This window comes from Ochlerotatus camptorhynchus, unplaced genomic scaffold (assembly GCF_037179485.1).
Source record: "Ochlerotatus camptorhynchus isolate MF236.1 unplaced genomic scaffold, CSIRO-AGI_Acam_v1.1 ptg001052l, whole genome shotgun sequence".
Taxonomy (NCBI): domain Eukaryota; kingdom Metazoa; phylum Arthropoda; class Insecta; order Diptera; family Culicidae; genus Ochlerotatus; species Ochlerotatus camptorhynchus.
The window spans coordinates 1-19,658 of record NW_027041466.1 but is presented as its reverse complement, the minus strand read 5'-3'; the positions used below and the strand labels follow the sequence as shown (position 1 = coordinate 19,658).

At 38.9% G+C, this 19,658-nt stretch overlaps 1 protein-coding gene across 3 annotated transcripts in view; it reads left to right on the top strand.

Moving 5' to 3' along the window:
• Nha1 (Na[+]/H[+] hydrogen antiporter 1) overlaps nt 1-15,443 on the top strand; it is a 45,271-nt gene extending 29,828 nt beyond the window's left edge. Inside the window, exons 4-9 of one of the 3 annotated variants that reach the window (XM_065238874.1) lie at nt 11,111-11,283; nt 11,348-12,115; nt 12,172-12,294; nt 14,654-14,891; nt 14,952-15,102; nt 15,169-15,443. In XM_065238874.1, the coding sequence (XP_065094946.1) occupies nt 11,111-11,283; nt 11,348-12,115; nt 12,172-12,294; nt 14,654-14,891; nt 14,952-15,102; nt 15,169-15,175 (1,460 nt within the window). In that variant the 3' untranslated portion in view covers nt 15,176-15,443. Of the gene's footprint in view, nt 1-11,110; nt 11,284-11,347; nt 12,128-12,171; nt 12,295-14,653; nt 14,892-14,951 lie in introns of all 3 variants that reach the window. The other 2 variants (XM_065238875.1, XM_065238876.1) reach the window with 2 other exon arrangements.
• The last annotated feature ends 4,215 nt before the right edge of the window (nt 15,444-19,658 follow it).

Below are 19,658 nucleotides of genomic sequence, written 5' to 3'. Positions count from 1 at the left end.
CAACACGCAGAAAAAAATATCGTTGAAACAAACATATTTGAGGTAAATTTAAACGTATACTCAGTTTGTTCTGGCCACAAAAATAAACAAGGTTTATTTCAAACGTATTCCATGTTTGAAGTCATGTGATAATAATGTTTAAAATAAAAATAATGTTACGTTTATTTTAAAAATATTCGTGTTGAAAATAAACGTGAATATTTTTGTTTGGTTTGACAACTATGCGAACAAAAAAAATATGTTTATTTTATACATCCTTCTTATGTTTGAAAGAAACATACTTAATTTTAAATTATATTAGCATTAAGGATAAAGCAAAAAAAATGGATTGCAAAGATATGAAAAAACGAACTGCAGACAGGGCATCTAAACTCCTGCTCTTTTTCGGGTGCGATTAAGGGTGGGTTCTGGATGTTGGGGTCCTGGTGCGAGATGCGTAGACCCGTCGGGGTGAGTGTCCGGAGGTTCCAGTTCAGTAAAACCAGTGAAACTTTGTGATATTAGCGTCGTTTTGTCGTTTCTAACGCTGATCCTCATACCGGCCTCTTTATACGTTCGGTGTTGAAGGAGGCGCCGCCCCGGTTGATCCGGAATAGATTCGAAATCCATTTAGGATTTTTGTTTTTCTTCTGACATCAGTTGTGGAGGAGGATGATCCAGGGATTGGCATCAGAAACAACAGAGTGACGTCAATACTGTGGGGTTCTTCCGGTTTTATCGAGCTGGAACTTTGTTAAGACACTTACACGCTCATTCATTTTTACTCTAAAGTGAGTAGAAATCCACTCACTTTCGGTAAAAGTGGAACTACTCTAAAGAGAGTAAACCCAAGTTACTCACTTTTGAGTAATGGATGCATTTGTCAAATTCAGAGTAACTTCTACTCAGTTCCGGTTTTCGGGAAATTAGCAAAACTGAGTGAATGTTACTCAGTTCTTGTAAAATATATCGGTATTTAAAATGAGTAATTTGAATTGACATTTAGAGAATGTGAGAAAAGTAAACACATTTATTAAGAGATAAAATAATAACATTAAGGTTACATCTCGTTACATTGCAAAGATACCATTAATTTTAAAGACTTCTCATATGGAGAACATTGGTACATCAGTCCTCTGAAAGTTGATTCGAACTTTCTATACATATCATTGCTCACAAAATCAGATTTAAGAAATCTACCTTCTGGCTTGTTGATATAAAGTCGAGTATGAAGTGCAAAGTAATGCTGGCGATTGAATTGCTCCAGACATTGAGATCATTCGAACGTCTCCCGATCCTACACAATAGTTGATTGGCATCTTGCCTAATGTTCCTCTTTCGCCAGGTCCAAAATTTCCTTCTGCTGCAAAATCCACACATCCTCTTTGTTCTGCAATGGTTCCTGTTTGGTTTCGAAATAGTTGGTTTCTGAAGATGCTGCAATGCTCGTCGATGTTGATTCTACAATTTTAAATTATTATATCTATAGGAATTTCATGATTGAAGAAAAAACGGGGACTACGAACATTTTGTAACTCTTTGACAAATGCACGATGAGTGATTTTTTGGATGGTTACTCTAAATTGAGTAATCATTGATTTAAGATAAACAGAGTAAATGTTACTCAGTTTGCTAAATTAATGTTACTCAGTTTTTGACATTTTGAATAAAAATACCAAACTGAGTAGAAGTTACTCACTTTAGAGTAAAAATAAACGAGCGTGTACCTAGGTGTGCCGTTTTCAGTTGATTGGCAAAGCTGGGGCAATTTTTTTCCCAATGTAAACAAGAAGGGGAAAAAAGGCAGGGCACGCTAAAAATCGTTTACCCAAATTCTATATTGTTGAAATAAACATGCTTTTGACTTTAATTCAAACGTATATATTTTTGTAGCAAATATGTTTTTAATTTATTTTGAATTATTCATATGTTTATATAATGAACATTTATATTTTTGATTTAAATGAACAAAATTCGGTTCCGTGAAGCAAGTACTCAGATACCTTAAGGGGACAAAAGCGCTTAAGTTAAAGTTTGGACCTGGTAACGATGGATGGAAACTCATCGGCTACTCGGACGCCAATTGGGCCGGCGACCTGGCAAGCTGGCGCTCTACAACGAGATTTGTTTTTTTTTTCGGTGGTGGACCTATAGCCGGAGCCAGCCGTCAGCAATCCTGTGTAAGTCTGTCTTCTATGGAGGCAGAATATATCTCTTTGAGTGATGCCTGTCAAGAAATTAGCTAGCTTCGTAGATTTATGGCTGATTTTGGAGCACAACCGCTTGAAACAACTACAGTGTTCGAGGACAACCGAAGTTGTCTTAGTTTTGTCCAGGCAGAACGGGCTACAAAACACTCAGCATATCGATACAAGGCGACACTTCATCAGAGATTTGTGTGATCGAGACGAGGTGAAGCTGTTGTACCAACAATCAATACGAAACTAACGATTTTAAATTGGCTCACTACTTGACTAGCCTATTGGTCCCAAGCAAATCGATTAACGTATCCCATTCTAGTATAAATTCCAGTACTACACTATGTTTGTTTTGATTCGTTATGAAAGTTTGACAGATAAAATGAGGGGTTCGTGGATTTTCCTATGTTTCGAGGGGTACATCGATTAGCTTGGGACCGAAGATAGTACCAGAGCTGAGCCAAAAAGTTGAGCTCGATTCTTCGGGACCTTCTGGTCTTAGAGTTACCTCTATGGTTGTACTGTCCGTCAGAGCAAATAACAGCAGATGCACTTACGAAGCCGTTGCGTGCCATTAGGTTTTGGCAACTTCTTGAACAACTTGGAGTATCAAACTAAGCAGACTCGAAGCACGTGTTGAGGAGAAGTGTGGGAGAGAGCAACACATCTACCTTCTGCACTAATCATCTTGTTACAATCATCCATAGTTTTTGCAGTGGACAATTGCCAACTTTAACAAAGTAAAACAAAGATGCTCCGAAGTAGCGCGAACCAAATTTTCATTATACCTTTTCAGTACTTTGTACAGTTAACACTCGAATCAAACTTTTGTTATATCCTACGTTTTCTTGTGCTTTTATTATCAGGGATATCCCTTTTCCACGGTCTATTACGTGTAGTTCGCTTTGCGTTAAGTGGTTTTGCACACACTGTCTTCTACTCAGTAAGCAAACCAGGCAAACAAGCTCCTTTTATTACAATACACTAATGGGTATTCCAATGTATTTACATTATCAAATAAAGTAATTAACGAATTTTGAATGTGAAGGGGCTTGAGATTAAACTCATGATGTTCTACTCAATAAGCAAAAAGGGTCACTGTAAGGCCACCAAGCCCCTCATATCACATCATACAAACTACGACCGCGTTGTTGTTGCAACTATTCAAAACTAGCCCCGACGGTGACGTTGATGACGATGTTATGCTTCACAAAACACACGATAGTTAAGCGATGTTACTATAAGGCTCCTTAATATGATAGGATTCATCAATTTTCCGAAGACGAGTTATCCAACGACCTACTAGAACTAGTTAACTAACTATTAATTATGAAGTTCATTCAAATAGAGTCCCGGCCAACCATTTCGTTAATTCTCTTCAATTTTCTATACATCGATCTTCAAAGCCATTGATAAGAAAAATCGATAGCGATCGTCACCATTTCATGAATAATTGTAGAGATGCTAAAAGTCTAATCGTGAATCGTTTATAAAGATCTTTCTCAAAATATTGCTACCAATCGTTACCAATGTTTAAATATCGATTGTGTTGCCAGATCAAAATATCGATTTCTGTTGTAAAATCAAAATATCGAAACACAACTGCTGATTTTATTTGTGATTTTTTATCTGCATAATTTCTAGTTTCGATCCCATGTCAACTGGGGTGTACTGATTTCGTTGTTGGTTGCTAATCCTTGGATCCACGGCTGCTGTTGATGAGCTTATCAACGACAGCAAACACACTCTAGTATGTGGTGTATTGACATTTCTTTAAATCTTTTCATACATGAATTCAATATGTATTTGTCATAACCATCAGCCATGTAGGTGTAATAGAGGTAAAAAAGGTATTAATTTTATTCATAGGGTTCCAAATGCCGAGAATCCCACCACGCATGCTATCACGGATTATAAAATATATAGACGTAAACTTGAAGAACTACAATGGTAAACATTTGCTGCGTCGCGGCCATCGGTCTTCTCGTTCATTTACCGGCAGATTGCTTCTTCCGATGAAATGCCGAATATGTCGATAAATAATATAAACATTGCCATCTGTCACCTGGTGTGTCTCGAACTCTCTTTAACCAGCGATGCAAATCGATAACAAGGAGATTATAAATGTGCGTCGACGGCAATCTTTGTTGTTCTTTGTCAAAGTTCAAAGCTACGATGATATCAGTATTTAAATATTTAATGATGAATATTTGTAAAGAATACTAAAGTCTATGTGACAAATCGAAATTAAAAGAAATTTAGTATGGCACCTTTATAGATTAATATCATATGACCGATGAAGAAATAATCTTAAATGTAAGTATCGATTAATAAAAATTTGTAAATGTGTACATCGAAATCATAGAAAATTTAAAGTAAAGAATTGCCGACGTAAAGCTTTATTTCTGTATAAAGAACTTTGAAGAAGTTTCACGAACGGTTGGTCGGGGTTTTGTCTATGAGTTTATTGCAGGTTTGACAAACGGTTTGAAAACCGTGTAAACTGGTATCAAGCCGACATTAACATTGGTAAGAGTGTTTATTTTATCGAATTCATTGACTCTAAAATAACATCATCTCCCAGCAAGGGCGTAGCCAGGTTTCGAACTAGGGAGGGACGAAAAAAAAATTACCATGGAAAATTTGGCCGAATGCCATTTCACCGAACGCCATTTTCCCGAAAACCTTTGTGATGCTGAGTTTAGGGGGCAGTCGTAAGGTCGACTAAGGTTTAGGAAAGCTTCAAGAAGCCTGGCCTGTAGTGAAGTTGGCACGGTGTGGTATCCACTACTTGCCTAGTGCAGCTCCACTAAAACCCATTCCTTACTCTCTCCTCTGCCTGGATGCCCGGTGGACCAATGTGAAGCGACTACTTCGGGGTGGGGGCTATGCTCATGCACTTGTCGTTCTCTCATCGCTAGCTGGCGTTGCTAGATCGCTGCTCTTCTCTCCATTTACGCTGCAACTCCGATATAATCTGCGTGACTGTCCTGCTGACGGCATTCCAAGTGCCCTCCTCTCGACACATTTCAACGACGACATTCTCCACGTTAAGGACGGGCATCTCCGTTCGCACTGCCTCGAACCTTGGACAGTCGAAGACCACATGCTCCGGCGTTTCATCGATACTCACTCCGGACAAAGGGGTGACGCTGTGGACACTCCGGACAAAGGGGTGACGCTGCGTGTCCGAACCGATGCAGGTATTTCCTGAAGCAGCCGTGGCCAGACAGGAACTGCGTTAGGTGGAAATTGACTTCTCCGTGTGAGAGTGTGTGTGAGAGTGTGTGTGAGTGTATATGAGTGTGTGTGTGTGTTTTGTTTTTTTTTTGGCAAGGAGGAAACCTTCAAAAAGACCATCGTGCCACCGCTTGACGACTGGGTGCACAGTCGCGGTGACACGGTGTGTGAGATTTTTACCGCACTAAAACCTCCTTGGACGCCTTGCCCTTTTCCCCCGGAACCACTTGTCGTATTACAATAGAGGTAACTCTAAGACTAGTAGGTCCCGAAGAAACGAGCTCAACTTTTTGGCTCAGCTCTGGTACTATCTTCGGTCCCAAGCTAATCGATTCCCCCCTCGAAACATAGGAAAAATCACTAACCCCTTATTTTATCTGTCAAACTTTCAAAGCGAATAAAAACAAACATTGTGTAGTACTAGAATTTTGACTAGAATGGGGTACGTTAATCGATTTGCTTGGGACCAATAGGCTAGTCAGCCAATATAAAATCGTTAGTTTCCACCGGTTGGTATTACTTCGGAGGGGGCCGTGCTTTACGCACCTCACTTTACCTCAGCTAACTTGCGCTTCCAGTCCGCTGATCGTCTCTCCAATTTGTGAGCCATTTAGCTCCCAGCGTCACGTTCTACTCGGTTATCCCCGGTGGTGGATTCAACCTACTCCCGGCTTCGGCTTTCAGTTCGCACTTGTATGAACACATTGCTACTTTCTAGTTGGTCCTCTCGCCATTTTCGCTGCAGCGCTGACATGATCTGCGTTACTGCTCTGCTGACGGCGTTAAAAGTGCCCTCCTCTCGACACATTTCTTCGACGACATTCTCCGTGTTAAGGGCGAGCATCTCCTCTCGCACAGCATCAAATCTAGGACATTCGAAGACCACGTGCTCTGGTGATTCTTCCACATTCCCACACTCCGGACAGAAGGGTGACGTTGTGTGTCCGAACCGATGCAGGTACTTCCTGAAGCAGCCATGACCAGACAGGAACTTCTTCAAGTGGAAGTTGACTTCTTCATGCTTCCTGTTCACCCAGGTCGAAAGAATCGGTATTAGCCTGTGTGTCCATCTACCGTTCTCTGCTGCATCCCACTCCTGCTGCCACTTAGCCATCGACACTGTTCTCACCATTTTTCGTACTCCTCTGGTTTCTCTCGTCATATAGCACTCGTAGTCCTCCGCCAGGGTGATGCCGATTGGGATCATACCAGCGATAACGCATACTGCCTCCATCGAAATGTTTCTGTACGCACACATGACTCGCATGGCCATGAGCCGGAACGTACTGCTCAATTTCCTTTGGTTCTGCTTCGTTTTCAGCGCTTCAATCCAGGCTGGACCTCCGTACCTTAGTATCGATGAGGACACACTAGCCAGAAGACGCCTCTTGCTGCTGCTTGGACCAGAATTGTTCGGCATGATTCTGGCTATTGCGTTGATGACCTTCACCGCCTTCTCGCAAGCATATTCGATGTGGCTGTTAAAGTTTAGCCGGTCGTCGATCATCACTCCCAGATACTTCAGCACGCGCTTCGAAACAATGGTGTGCTCTCCAACGGTGATTTCTGCCCGCTGCACTATCTGCAGCTTCGCTCCTTGCATCCAGTTACCAATCGTATCTATCGCCTCAGCCGCCAGCATTTCCACTTCTTCCAGCGTCTCACCGGTTACCGTCAAGACGACACACACTGGGGCAGATCAGTGATTTTCTCGGAAAAAATTAATAACTTTTGAACAAAGCATCCAATCAGAATACTGTCTTGGGTAAAGTTGTTTGTATTAGTTAAGCGCTTCTTCTGAATAAATTAATTAGTTCGCAACTTGGTCGTAGAGATGGCGCGCGAATCTAACTTTTGAATAAAGCATCCTAGACGTATAGTGTTTTCAACAAAGTTTTTTATCTATTAAAATGAAGGAAAGTTGCAGAAGACATAAAACTTCCATAACCTTTAGTTTCGGAGATATAGGGTATATTGAAAAATATGATGTCAAAATTCGTATTTCTTAACTTTTTTGTATATTTTCATATGTTTGCTCTGGTTTCTGCATTTATTCCAACGAAAACAAACTAGATGCAAATTTTCATTGCACTATTTGTGGAATTTAAAGTGGTTTTAGTGAAATATTCTCGAAAAACATGATATTTTGCCTCTATTTTAGGTGGGTGGGATTCTCGTAGGGGCAGCTAAGGGCAGCTGGACTTTGTCTCTTTTGCTAGCTCATGTCATTGTCTAACATATACCAGAAAACTGAAGACATGATATTCGATGATTTTTTTTAATTTCACCTTTTGTAAACCGTTACAAGTATCTCTACTAATAAGGAAACCTGTCAGTTATGTATAATTTTAATTCGTTAAACTTTTTAAATTGCAGAAGCAGTAATGGTTTAAAGATTAAACTATCTCTTAAGTTGAAGTATTTAGAAATCAGTTGTCCTTAATTATCACTATTTGTCAAATGAATCCGGTGGTTGTAATAATGCCAATACCTCGCTATTTTTTTTATTAATTGGGCTGAATTTTTCTTCGGTCTTTTTCGCAGACTTGTAATTAATGGATCTGGTTGTAAAAATAGTTTGATGTGCTTGTGTGATCTATTATCTTTACTAAAATTAATTTTGAGACACCACTAAACGAAATGCATGTTGAGCATATGGCATAGAATAAACAACTGTTGAAAATTTACATTGAAGGTGAATCCATTATAGCAACTTTGTGGATTATTGCTCAACACCGGAAATTGATCACTGAACTGAGACGAGAAAAAAATTCACGCTTATGGATACCAACTACTGAAACATTGACGCACATTAATAATTCTCGATTACTTTTTCGAGAGATGTATCAGCTTTGTAAACAATGCATTTGATCGTCGTTTTGGCGTAACTGGTAGTTCGCTCACGTATACTAACACTACCATCAGATAGGGGAAATTTTCTCCTGCATGATAGTGGTGTTCGTATGCGTGGATGAGCTACCAGTTACACCAAACCGACGATCAAATGCATTGTTTACAAAAGCTGATACGTCTCTTCGAAAAAGTAATCGATAATTGTACGTTGTACCAGGGCTCTACAATTTCGAAGCTCTAAAATGAACTCGTGTTTTGTTTCTCTCATACATACGTGTTCGACGCTTCATTTCTATAACGCCTAGCTAGACTATCAGCAAGAAACGAAAATAAAAAAGAAGGACGCTTAGAAGGAAAGGCTGGCTGTGGAACTTCTCGTCGTTGCTTTGCTCATAGCTTTCAATGTAACTAACGTCGATTTTCTAGTTAAACGAACTTCATTATGGCTTTCAATCCCCTTTCACGAACACTCTATCACCGCTCTTTCAATTTGTTTAAAATGCGTTAGGTCCCGTTTTCGATCATTTTTTTTAGATAAATATATGGATGGAAGATAAATTAGAAATATGACGTGTAATCTTCAAGTGTTTTGACGTGAGAAATGCTTTAAATGTGTTATTTCATTTTCCGTCATATACGTCATGAAACCTCTGTTGATGTGTTTCATGAAAGAGAAAACTATCAAACTCGAGCGTTCTTTCGCTCATCCATTTCGACGAAGCTTGAAAGGAAGACCAATGGAGCGACGGGAGAAAGAGAGACAAGCGATTGAACATTTGTTTGTGCACGCCGACTGAGGTTCTAGAATGCTGCGAAGCTGTTCGACTTTAACAGAAAAAGAAAGCCAGCAGTCTCTTCGTCGCATCTATTTGGTCGATTGAAGCTGATATTGTGACGCCCTGCGTTGTACACGATCACGTTGGCACGGCAGCACACAGCGATGATGTCACATATACAACTATACCTGGGTAATGCAGCTGATTGAGCTGACGTATACATGGTGGAAAGGGACGGATAATCGTGTATTAAGCAGAGAGTCAAAAACAGATGATAGCATCAAAAACATGGCCACCAGCCAGGCCCCTGGTTCGCTGGCAGCTCATAATAAGTAAACAATCTCAAAATTCAGCACAGCATTTAAAAATGGTGACATGTCAAAAATTTATATAATGTTTTTCATTATGTGAAACAGTTCATTTCAATGTAAAGGATGTTTTTATCGGTATATATAAAGTGAAATTAAAAAAAATCATCGAATATCATGTCTTCAGTTTTCTGGTGTATGTTAGACAATGACATGAGCTAGCAAAAGAGACAAAGTCCAGCTGCCCTTAGCTGCCCTTTCGAGAATCCCACCCACCTAAAATAGAGGCAAAATATCATGTTTTTCGAGAATATTTCACTAAAACCACTATAAATTCCACAAACAGTTCAATGAAAATTCGCACCTAGTTTGTTTTCGTTGGAATAAATGCAGAAACCAGAGCAAACATATGAAAATATACAAAAAAGTTAAGAAATACGAATTTTGACATCATATTTTTCAATATACCCTATATCTCCGAAACTAAAGGTTATGGAAGTTTTATGTCTTCTGCAACTTTCCTTCATTTTAATAGATAAAAAACTTTGTTGAAAACACCATACGTCTAGGATGCTTTATTCAAAAGTTAGATTCGCGCGCCATCTCTACGACCAAGTTGCGAACTAATTAATTTATTCAGAAGAAGCGTTTAACTAATACAAACAACTTTACTGAAAACAGTATTCTGATTGGATGCTTCGTTCAAAAGTTATTAATTTTTTCCGAGAAAATCACTGATCTGCCCCAGTGTGCGACATCTTCCGCAAAGCCAAAGATCTCAACTCCTTTGGGCAGCTTGAGCGTCAGCACGCCATTGTACAAGTTCTAAAAAAATTAAAATTTTCTCAACTCGAGGGAGTTGCCTCTATCTTTGAGGCAGGAAATATTTCGAAAAGGAAAGTTGAGCAAGTTTCTTCGGGACCTTCTGGTCTTACAGTTAACTATATGGTATAAGCATGTATAAGTATCACTCAAAAATGCCTACATAATTTGTGGATGAACCATGTTTGTCGCAGTAAATTATTAATTACTGTAATTATAATTTATAATCTTGGTATAGTAAAATGCTTAAGATTTTAGTAGAGACTCACGTTTTCTTTTTGACATGACTGAAAGCCATACCTACCAAGAAAGCAAGTTGAAAAATTCATTCTCCACTAATAAACGCTTATAGATACCTAGCAGAGTGTGTCCGGCCTTGCTCGGGATTTAATATAAGCTTGAGTTTATGCGCCGATTAAAAAAAAATGTTATATTGTACGTAGCTCCCCCCCCCCCCTCTTATCTAAGGAGCTACTCCCTATGACCACCTCCTTATACCTCCACATGACAAATTTGGTTCCATCTGCTTGACTAAATAGTTCTCGAGTTATGCAGAAATTTCTGAATAAAATAATCTTCAAAACATAGAACCGCCAAACATAGGACTTCACCAACGACATCTCGTGGGCTTCCCGTGGAAAAAAGCTTTTTTTATATATTTATTAAGGAGACTTGCAGCCCTGGGAAAAAGCTTGCTCGCTGATTCGCAAACAATGTTGTATGCAAGAAAAATCGAATATATAGAAACGTCAAAGTGATCCGATGCCAGCGCTGCGGCGAGTAGTTCGCGAAAACGATAACATTTAAACCAATAGTTAAATGCGCAAACGATGATCCAGAATGAAGAGTTACGTCTATTTGTCAGCAGACAGACAGGCAGAAATTCATTTTTTTATATATATAGATGAACTTGATCTGCCTAATTTAATTTCAGGATTATTGCTATGGACAACAGCCTACGTCATTATAGGCGATTCTGCAGCGCCAGGCGGCCAACTATTTCAATTAGCGGTGTTAACCGTAGCAGCAAACTTCGGAGGATTTCTCATATCGCTAACAACGCTTCCACGACTTATTGGCATGTTACTGGTTGGTTTATTATTTCAGGTAGTCAAGTTATACTAAATAGTTTAATGTAGAGTAATTAATATCCCAAAATGTGTTATTACAGAATGTCGGGTGGGTAAACCTAGATGGGGAATTCACCAAAGTTACCGCAGAGCTTCGGAAATTTGCACTGGTCATCATTCTGACCCGCGCTGGGCTAGAAATGGATCCTAAAGCATTTAAAAAAGTGTACGTCACCATTCTGAAGCTGGGTCTTATTCCTTGGACTGTAGAATTCGTATTAATCGGAGTATTGACGCATTATCTACTTGATCTACCATGGATGTGGGGTATGATGTTAGGTTCAATTATCGCCGCAGTGTCCCCAGCTGTAGTAGTACCTTGCCTATTCAGATTGAGAACCAAAGGATACGGTGTTGCCAAGGGAATTCCAACACTAATCATTGCTGTAGCCGGTATCGACGATGCAGCTTCCGTTGCCGTCTTTGGCATCATTTCTAGCATTATGTTCACCTCGCAAGGCTTAGCGTTCCAAATTGCACAAGCACCAGTTTGCGTTTTTGGTGGACTAGGATTCGGTGTGTTTTGGGGTTTCTTGTGTAAATACATTCCAGAAAAAGGAGACGCTTATGTAATTCCTATTCGTACATTGATGCTATTTGGTGGAGGATTACTGGCAGTATTTGGAAGTGAGAAAATACACTTTGAAGGAGCCGGTCCCCTTGCTGTTGTTTTCGCAGCTTTTACCGCTTCGTGTTTTTGGTGCGGAGAAGGATGGGACCTTGAAGACAATCCTGTATCAACGGCATTTGAAATTTTCTGGATGATTTTTGAACCCATACTGTTTGGAATAACCGGTGCTTCAATCAAGGTAGCTTTAAAGGTAAATATCTTATTCCACACATTCACTTTCAAATCTAATTCCAGATACGTGAACTAGATCCCCACATGGTAGCCATAGGGACTGGCTGCATATATTTGTGTATAATCGTCCGAATTGCTGTAACTGTTGGCATTGCATTTGGAGACAAATTAAACGTCAAAGAAAAGGTAACTTCGGGATCCTCGTGAAAACATGTTTAACTCTCAATTAAGGCTCAGAACCATTTGGTTGATTATTTTAACTTTTGGTTAAAATTTGACAGATGGAAAGTTATCGATTAACCCTGCTATCCGAGCGTAGTTATTTCTGACAGACAAGAAGTTAAATTTTGACAATCGTGGTTGAGTTCTTCCCGAAAACCGGTCGATTGACAGCACAGGGATTTTCGAACATAGAGGATAACTTTCGAAATGTCACTTTTAACAACGAGTTTAATTTAACACGGCAAATGGTCCACAGTCTAAGGTCACAGTCTCTGAACCATTTGGTGGATTTTCTTAACTTTTGGTTAAAATTTGACAAATGGAAAGTTATCGATTAACCCTGCTATCCAAGCGTGGTTATTTCTGACAGACAAGAAGTTAAATTTTGATAACCGTGGGTGAGTTCTTCTCGAAAACCGGTCGATCGACAGCACAGGGATTTTCGAAGATAGAGAATAACTTTTGAAATGTCACTTTTAACCACGAGTTAAATTTAACTCGGCAAATGGTTCACAGCCTAAGGACACGGTTGACAGAATCTTTTTTTCATACTTCATGCAACTTGACATTTTCCAGAGTCCATTTCATCCAAGAGTCCAAGAGTTCATTCTTTTTCTTTGTAGGAAACTTATACCATGCCTTAACTGTCTACGTATTTAGTTAATGAACAGCCTCTTAGGCTGTGAACCATTTGCCGAGTTAAATTTAACTCGTGGTTAAAAGTGACATTTTGCAAGCTATTTTCTATGTTCGAAAATCCCTGTGCTGTCGATCGACCGGTTTTCGAGAAGAACTTATCCAAGGTTGTCAAAATTTAACTTCTTGTCTGTCAGAAATAACCACGCTCGGATAGCAGGATTAATCGATAACTTTTCATCTGTCAAATTTTAACTAAAAGTTGAAATAATCCACCAAATGGTTCGGAGCCTTAGGCTGTGAACCATTTGCCGAGTTAAATTTAACTCGTGGTTAAAAGTGACATTTCGAAAGTTATTTCTTATGTTCGAAAATCCCCGTGCTGTCGATCGACCGGTTTTCGAGCCACGGTCGTCAAAATTTAACTTCTTGTCTGTCAGAAGTAACCACGCTCGGATAGCAGGGTTAATCGATAACTTTTCATCTGTCAAATTTTAACCAAAAGCTAAAATAATCCACCAAATGGTTCAGAGCCTTAATACTATGTTCAGACTGATCATACCCCGTTCACATTACAGCCTATATCACGTAATATAGGCTGTCTTGCAATGAGCACTCATACATAGGATTTCCAGTGAAAACTAGATGTAAGAGTGTTCATTGCAAGACAGTGTATATCACGTGATATACGCTGTAATGTGAACGGGTTATGAGCAGTTATAACATGTTATAGAGATTAGTGACGTTTACCGCTCGCACACTAACGGGGGTCTATCGTCGTTTAAATTTATTTATTATTTTCCTCGGACTAACCTCAAAATGTATCTAAGGGCCCATGCATTAATTATGTCACGCTAAATCGAGGATAAATTTACCCCCCCCCCCCCCCATTGTGACGTTTTTCCTATACCTAATGCATTGCTTGTCACAAAATCTTAGACCCCCACCCCCCCTTGAGCGTGACATAATATATGCATCAACCATAATTACCCTAATAATATGCATCAACCAAACATATCCTATTTCAAAAAGGCCACAATGAGATTCACAGCGATTTCTTATGTATTTTCCTCGGATTTTCACTACCAAAGTTTCACACAGCGCCCCAATACAACCAGGCGTGAAAAAGCTAACTTGATAACATTTTTCTTGTCGATTAATTATTATAATATGTTATAACTCTGTAGTCTTAACAAGACATAGGTTTGCTTCAAGGTGATTCCTTTTTCGAGTCACACTTTGCAATTTCACATGTAAAAATTATAAGGTTTCTGTGAATGTACGTAGCTAAAACTACTACTTGTTGTTTGCTGCGGAGAAGCAAGGAATGTTTGAAATTTTCAGATGTATACACCTCGTAGATCTTAAGATGTGTGCTCTTAAAATTGCGAGGCGTAAATGTGTTTCCTCGTAGAGTCCGTTTTTCCATCACACCTCGCAATTTAATTCTCCGCAGCAAACAACAAGTAGTAGTTTAAGCCACGTATTCACAGAAACCTTATTTTTTGTACATGTGAAATCGCGAAGTGTAACACGAAAACAGGACGCTACAGGGAATAACCTTAACAGTTTTTAATGTATCTTGATAGATGGTATAAAATTTTGGAAATTTGCTTTGCTAAACGTCAGTGCCTTTGAATAATTACACTTTACGAAGGAGTAATGCTAATCTATGGTATGCTTGCAGATTTTTGTGGCTATTTCCTGGATGTCAAAAGCAACTGTGCAGGCAGCTCTTGGACCAGTCGCTCTTAAAGCGGTTTCATCGCAACATCGATCAGAAGACGAGAAACACTACGCAGAGCTAGTTAAAAATTTCTGCATTCTTAGCATTATACTTTCCGCTCCACTGGGAGCGTTACTAATATCAATAAGCGGTACTAAACTGTTGAAAAAGACGAAACCGATGCTGGAGCCACCAGAAGGTAATATTTCAAAACCAAATAATGTCTGTGACTAAATCCAGGATTTTCTTAATCTTTTAGGCTGGCGAAGAAGTCATCGACCATCACTACACGACATCAGTATTATTGACGAAGAGGAAGAGCGTGAAGATATTGAGGGTATCGCTGATGAAGACACTGCTGCCAATACACTATCTAACGCACAATCAGCCTCTGTATTTACGGTTACGAAGTAAAATAAGATTTATATGCTATTATGTGACAAAAAAACATTCCTTATAATTGTACTTTGTTTAAGGTTCTAAAACTCATCGGACCCTGAAATTTTACTATCGCACTAGTGTGTATCAAAATTCCAAACAATTTATCTGCACACTCTTCATCCGGATGTATAGCACAAACACTTTACACAATCTAGGCAAGCCAAAAACAACATTAGGACACCAAAAATCATTTGAAACATCATTGAAATAAATGCTCTAAAACATAATCAACTTATTGCTTAATTGATGATTCATCATCTTACATACAATGAGCTTGTACCCTTCCAAACACAAATAAAATAAAATAGAAAGGCAACTTGAATATTTTTGATATTTCGCTTTCTAACACCCCAATGGATCTGGGTTCAATCCCAGCCGAGGTCGGTGGGATTTTTCTGAAGCATAAAAATCTCTGGTCACGTCTTCCTTCGGAAGGGAAGTAAAGCCGTTGGTCCCGGCCCGGTATGTTGAATGGGTGCGATATCCTACGCAGGTGTGGAAGCTGCCTTCCTGCACATTCGATTGCCGTCAATGGATTGACACTAGATTGCGGAACAGAGACCGACGTTAAATAAAGGAAAGAAGAAGATTTTTGATATTTCTACTTTCAGGTACAAGCATATAAACCTCAAAGGTGCAAGCATATAATATAGAGATGAACAAGCCAACGGCTAAAAATCTCTCTAATAATGTTAAAAAAAAAATACAAGCGTATAAAAACTTCCATTTACTGCGATGTTAAATCGTAATGATTCAGCTACCATTCAAAAGGTATGGCTATCTAGTTTCATTTGGAAACCCGATTGTACCGGAACGGAAAAAAAACCCGGAAGAGTGCCGAGCACAATGCGTATCGATTCATGTTGACATGACTAGTTTTCGGAAATTTGATTACCAAACTTTAATATTGACTATCTACTATCAAACGGAACACACAAGGAACCGATTGGACATGTGGTTGGTCAGTCGGAATTAGAAAATTTGTCAGAGGTGGCTCTGCGCAAATTCGGATTCAATTCCTGGAAGTAGATCTAGAGATTCGCGATTTTTTCTAGATTGCATACAAACATGAGCATAGGGAAATATGCCTTCATTATATACCGAGTGGCAAGAAAACGGTCCTCTGGATATCCGAGGTCTCCCTTAGCTCAGTCGGTAAAGGTGCAGCTACAAAGCAAGACCATGCTGGAGGTGGCTGGGTTCGATTCCCGGTCCGGTCTAGGAATTTTTCGAGTTGGAAAATTTCTAGACTTCCCTGGGCATAGAAGTATGATTGGACTTGTCACGCAATTATATTAATGCAAAAATGGTACAGGCATCGAAAGCTCTCAATTAATAACTGTGGAAGTGTCTCTAGAACACTAAGTTGAGAGCACGCAATAAGCTAATATGCGATATGCAATAACTTGAAATGCGAAGAAGAAGAAGAAGGATATCCTTAATCACAGGGAAAATGGTCAATTCCTGAAAGTAGACCTGGAGATCCAAGATTTTGTCTAATTTGCATGCAATCATGAACATAGAGGAAATATGCCATCATCATATCGATTTTATTACTGGGTGGCCAGAAAACGGTCCTCTGGATATCCGGAATCTCCAGCAAAATCGAGGGGGGGCGACACATCTAAATCTCAATTCTAGATGCTAAAAAAATCTCACACTAGCGAATCAATCTTCGAAAAATCATCTTTAAATTCTCGCATCTACTTGCATCGTGCTTCATCTTTTTGCAGGAAATCTTCAAAATCGACATAAATCTCCCTTTTATCTACTCAGCGTGCGTGCAGCTAGCCACAGCAAAACACAATCTTTTCTGCATCGTAGATAGAGTTGTCCCCCTCGGGCAAAATGGTCAAATTTTTACGCAGAAAACAACATTATCGAAATAAAAATATTTGAGGTAAATATACACGTAAACTCAGTTTGTTCTGGCCACAAAAATAGATTTGATTGATTTCAAACGTATTTTATGAATTAAGTCATGTGACATCAATGTTTAAAATAAAAATCATCCTACGTTTATTTTAGAAATATTCGTATTAAAAATAAACGTTGTAACCCTCGTCCAGGATGACAATTATTTATATGATTTGAGTAGTAGCTATACTGAAGATCCGAGAGATGTCGCCCCTTCAGTGGTAGGAAAATCATTTTTGCAGTATGGAGAATATCAGAAAATCCACGATTTGTGACTAATGCCCTGGACAGACTATGGCTTATATCATGTTATATAGACTGTCTTGCAATGAGCACTCATACATAGGATTTCCAATGAAACTAGATGTATGCGTGCTCATTGCAAGACAGCCTATATTACATGATATAAGCCATAGTCTGTCCAGGGTATAAACATGCTTTCACAGAAAAAAAAAAAAACAAATAAACGAGTGTTTACCTTATCACCATCGTAATGTACACATGCAATTTTTGTGCATCTAAAACTGCCCATAAAGATAATGAATAAAAAATGAAAATTTTCATGCACTTCCAAATGGCTTCCTACCATTCCCATAGACTTCTCTGTCCCCTTTAGTATTAGTAAGCGATTTCACTACTACATATGTTCTACTGATGGAAAATAAAAAAAAAAAACAAATCGCTGTCAAGTCCACTTTAGAAAAATGGTAGGAAATCAAATTTATATTTAGTTTGTTTTTATTTAAAGCAAAAACTATTAATTTCAAGGATTGTGAAGCTGCAGCACAAAGATATCGTCGGAAATTGGAATGTGCTACGGTATCGACCCGTCAACATTACAAACGACACCGCAAGAAGTGCCGTTAATGATAACATTTGCCAACATCTACCAGTTTCTGGTTTTGGATCCCAACCCGTTTACTGGTGGTAATAATCATAAAACTGCAGAACTTTCATTGCTTCTTTTCCGCAGCTTTATTCTGCTTCTTCTCCCCGCTTCCAACTTTCTTTTCTCTTCTTCCTTTTCTTCCTCCTCTTCCTCTCTCGCTCAACCTTTTTTCTTTTGTCGTTCCTCAATCCTTTGTTTCTTTGCGTTCTCTTTATCAATTTTCGTCCACTCTACTTTCATGTGTATTTCCGGTCATTCCTCGCTGGTAGCTACTACTGGGAATGCTCTCTTGCCCATTTCTGTCTGCTCTCTGTAAGGAGCATCCAACAATGACGTAGCATATTTTTGATCAATTTTAGACTCCTCCTCCCCCCTCGTAACGTATTTGGCTATATCCAATGCATGGCCGGTCACAAATTCTGAAACCCCACCTCCCCCCATCAAATGCTACGTCATTTATGAATGTTCCCTAATTTGTATATGCGTGTTGGTGATATCTTGTAGGGGAGCTGCGTTGTTTTACTTTTCGGCTGGTTCTTGACGCTCTTCATTAAAAGATATTAATAATATAACATTAACAATACGAATAAAATGAGAGAGTTTTAGCGATTCAATAGGCATCTCTTATGGTGGTGAATGGAACGGCAAAATCCCTGGATGCTTCTCGGTAAGATTTCCCCGCACGCATCATTGTCACGGTCTTCTCCAAATCCTCCGGCGTGTATTTAGCTTCCATGATCTGCTGAAAAACATTGGATAAAGTAGAATCGTTATTGTTAATGCACAAGTGTACGGATTTAGAATCAACTGTTATATATGGATCGAAATCCGCACAGTAATAATTTGGATAAATAAATACCATATGAATGATCCATTGCTTAGAATTGAGATATAAAACGATAAACACTTACCCTTCCGATCGACCTTCAGGAAACTACTAGCAAAAATCACTTAAATACGCTTAACAACTGGAAGTAAATCCGAGAGATTTTCTTAGAAAATCGTTAAGAACGCAACCGATTGACAGAAATGCCCGACACGTGATGAGGTTTTTATTTTTCTTATTTTAATTGCATTACATTCTTATAAGGCAAATTTTGGATATTTTTACGTGTGGTCCTCCTCATCAGGTTTTGCTGTTCGCAATTAAACGCAACGACGATTTTTGGTCGTACTGTAAAAACACGGCGATAGATTTTTTCAAACATGTTATTTTTCCTGAATTGGTTGGTAAGAAATTTACGAATTTATTAATAATATAATATATTAAATAATTAAAACAAACAATATAAAAATCACTTTATTTAACAAGAATAAAACATCGCAAAGAGAAGGAACAACACTAGGGCATAAGTTTACCAGGGCTGCAGCTATGACTAGTATTTGATCGATCGTGGGAGTCTCGTTGTTCCAGTGCTGCAGCATTGTTATGGAATGGTGTCCATCAACACTAAGAACTTTTCAAATGGTTGTAGCTGTTGGTTTTTTTTTCTTGAAAGCTGGATAAGCAATATGGTTAAAAAATCCAGAAGATTTCACGATTTCGTTGTCCAAAGTTCGACCGCCAAAGGCTTCAGATACATACAATATGGATCCAGATGCGCTGACTCCGATCAACACTTTGACAGTGTTGTGCTTTTTATAATTAGAAAACACGTTGGCTCTAGCAATCATGGCTCTAGAATTTGGCGATTTAATATGTATTTCGAAGCAGTCAAT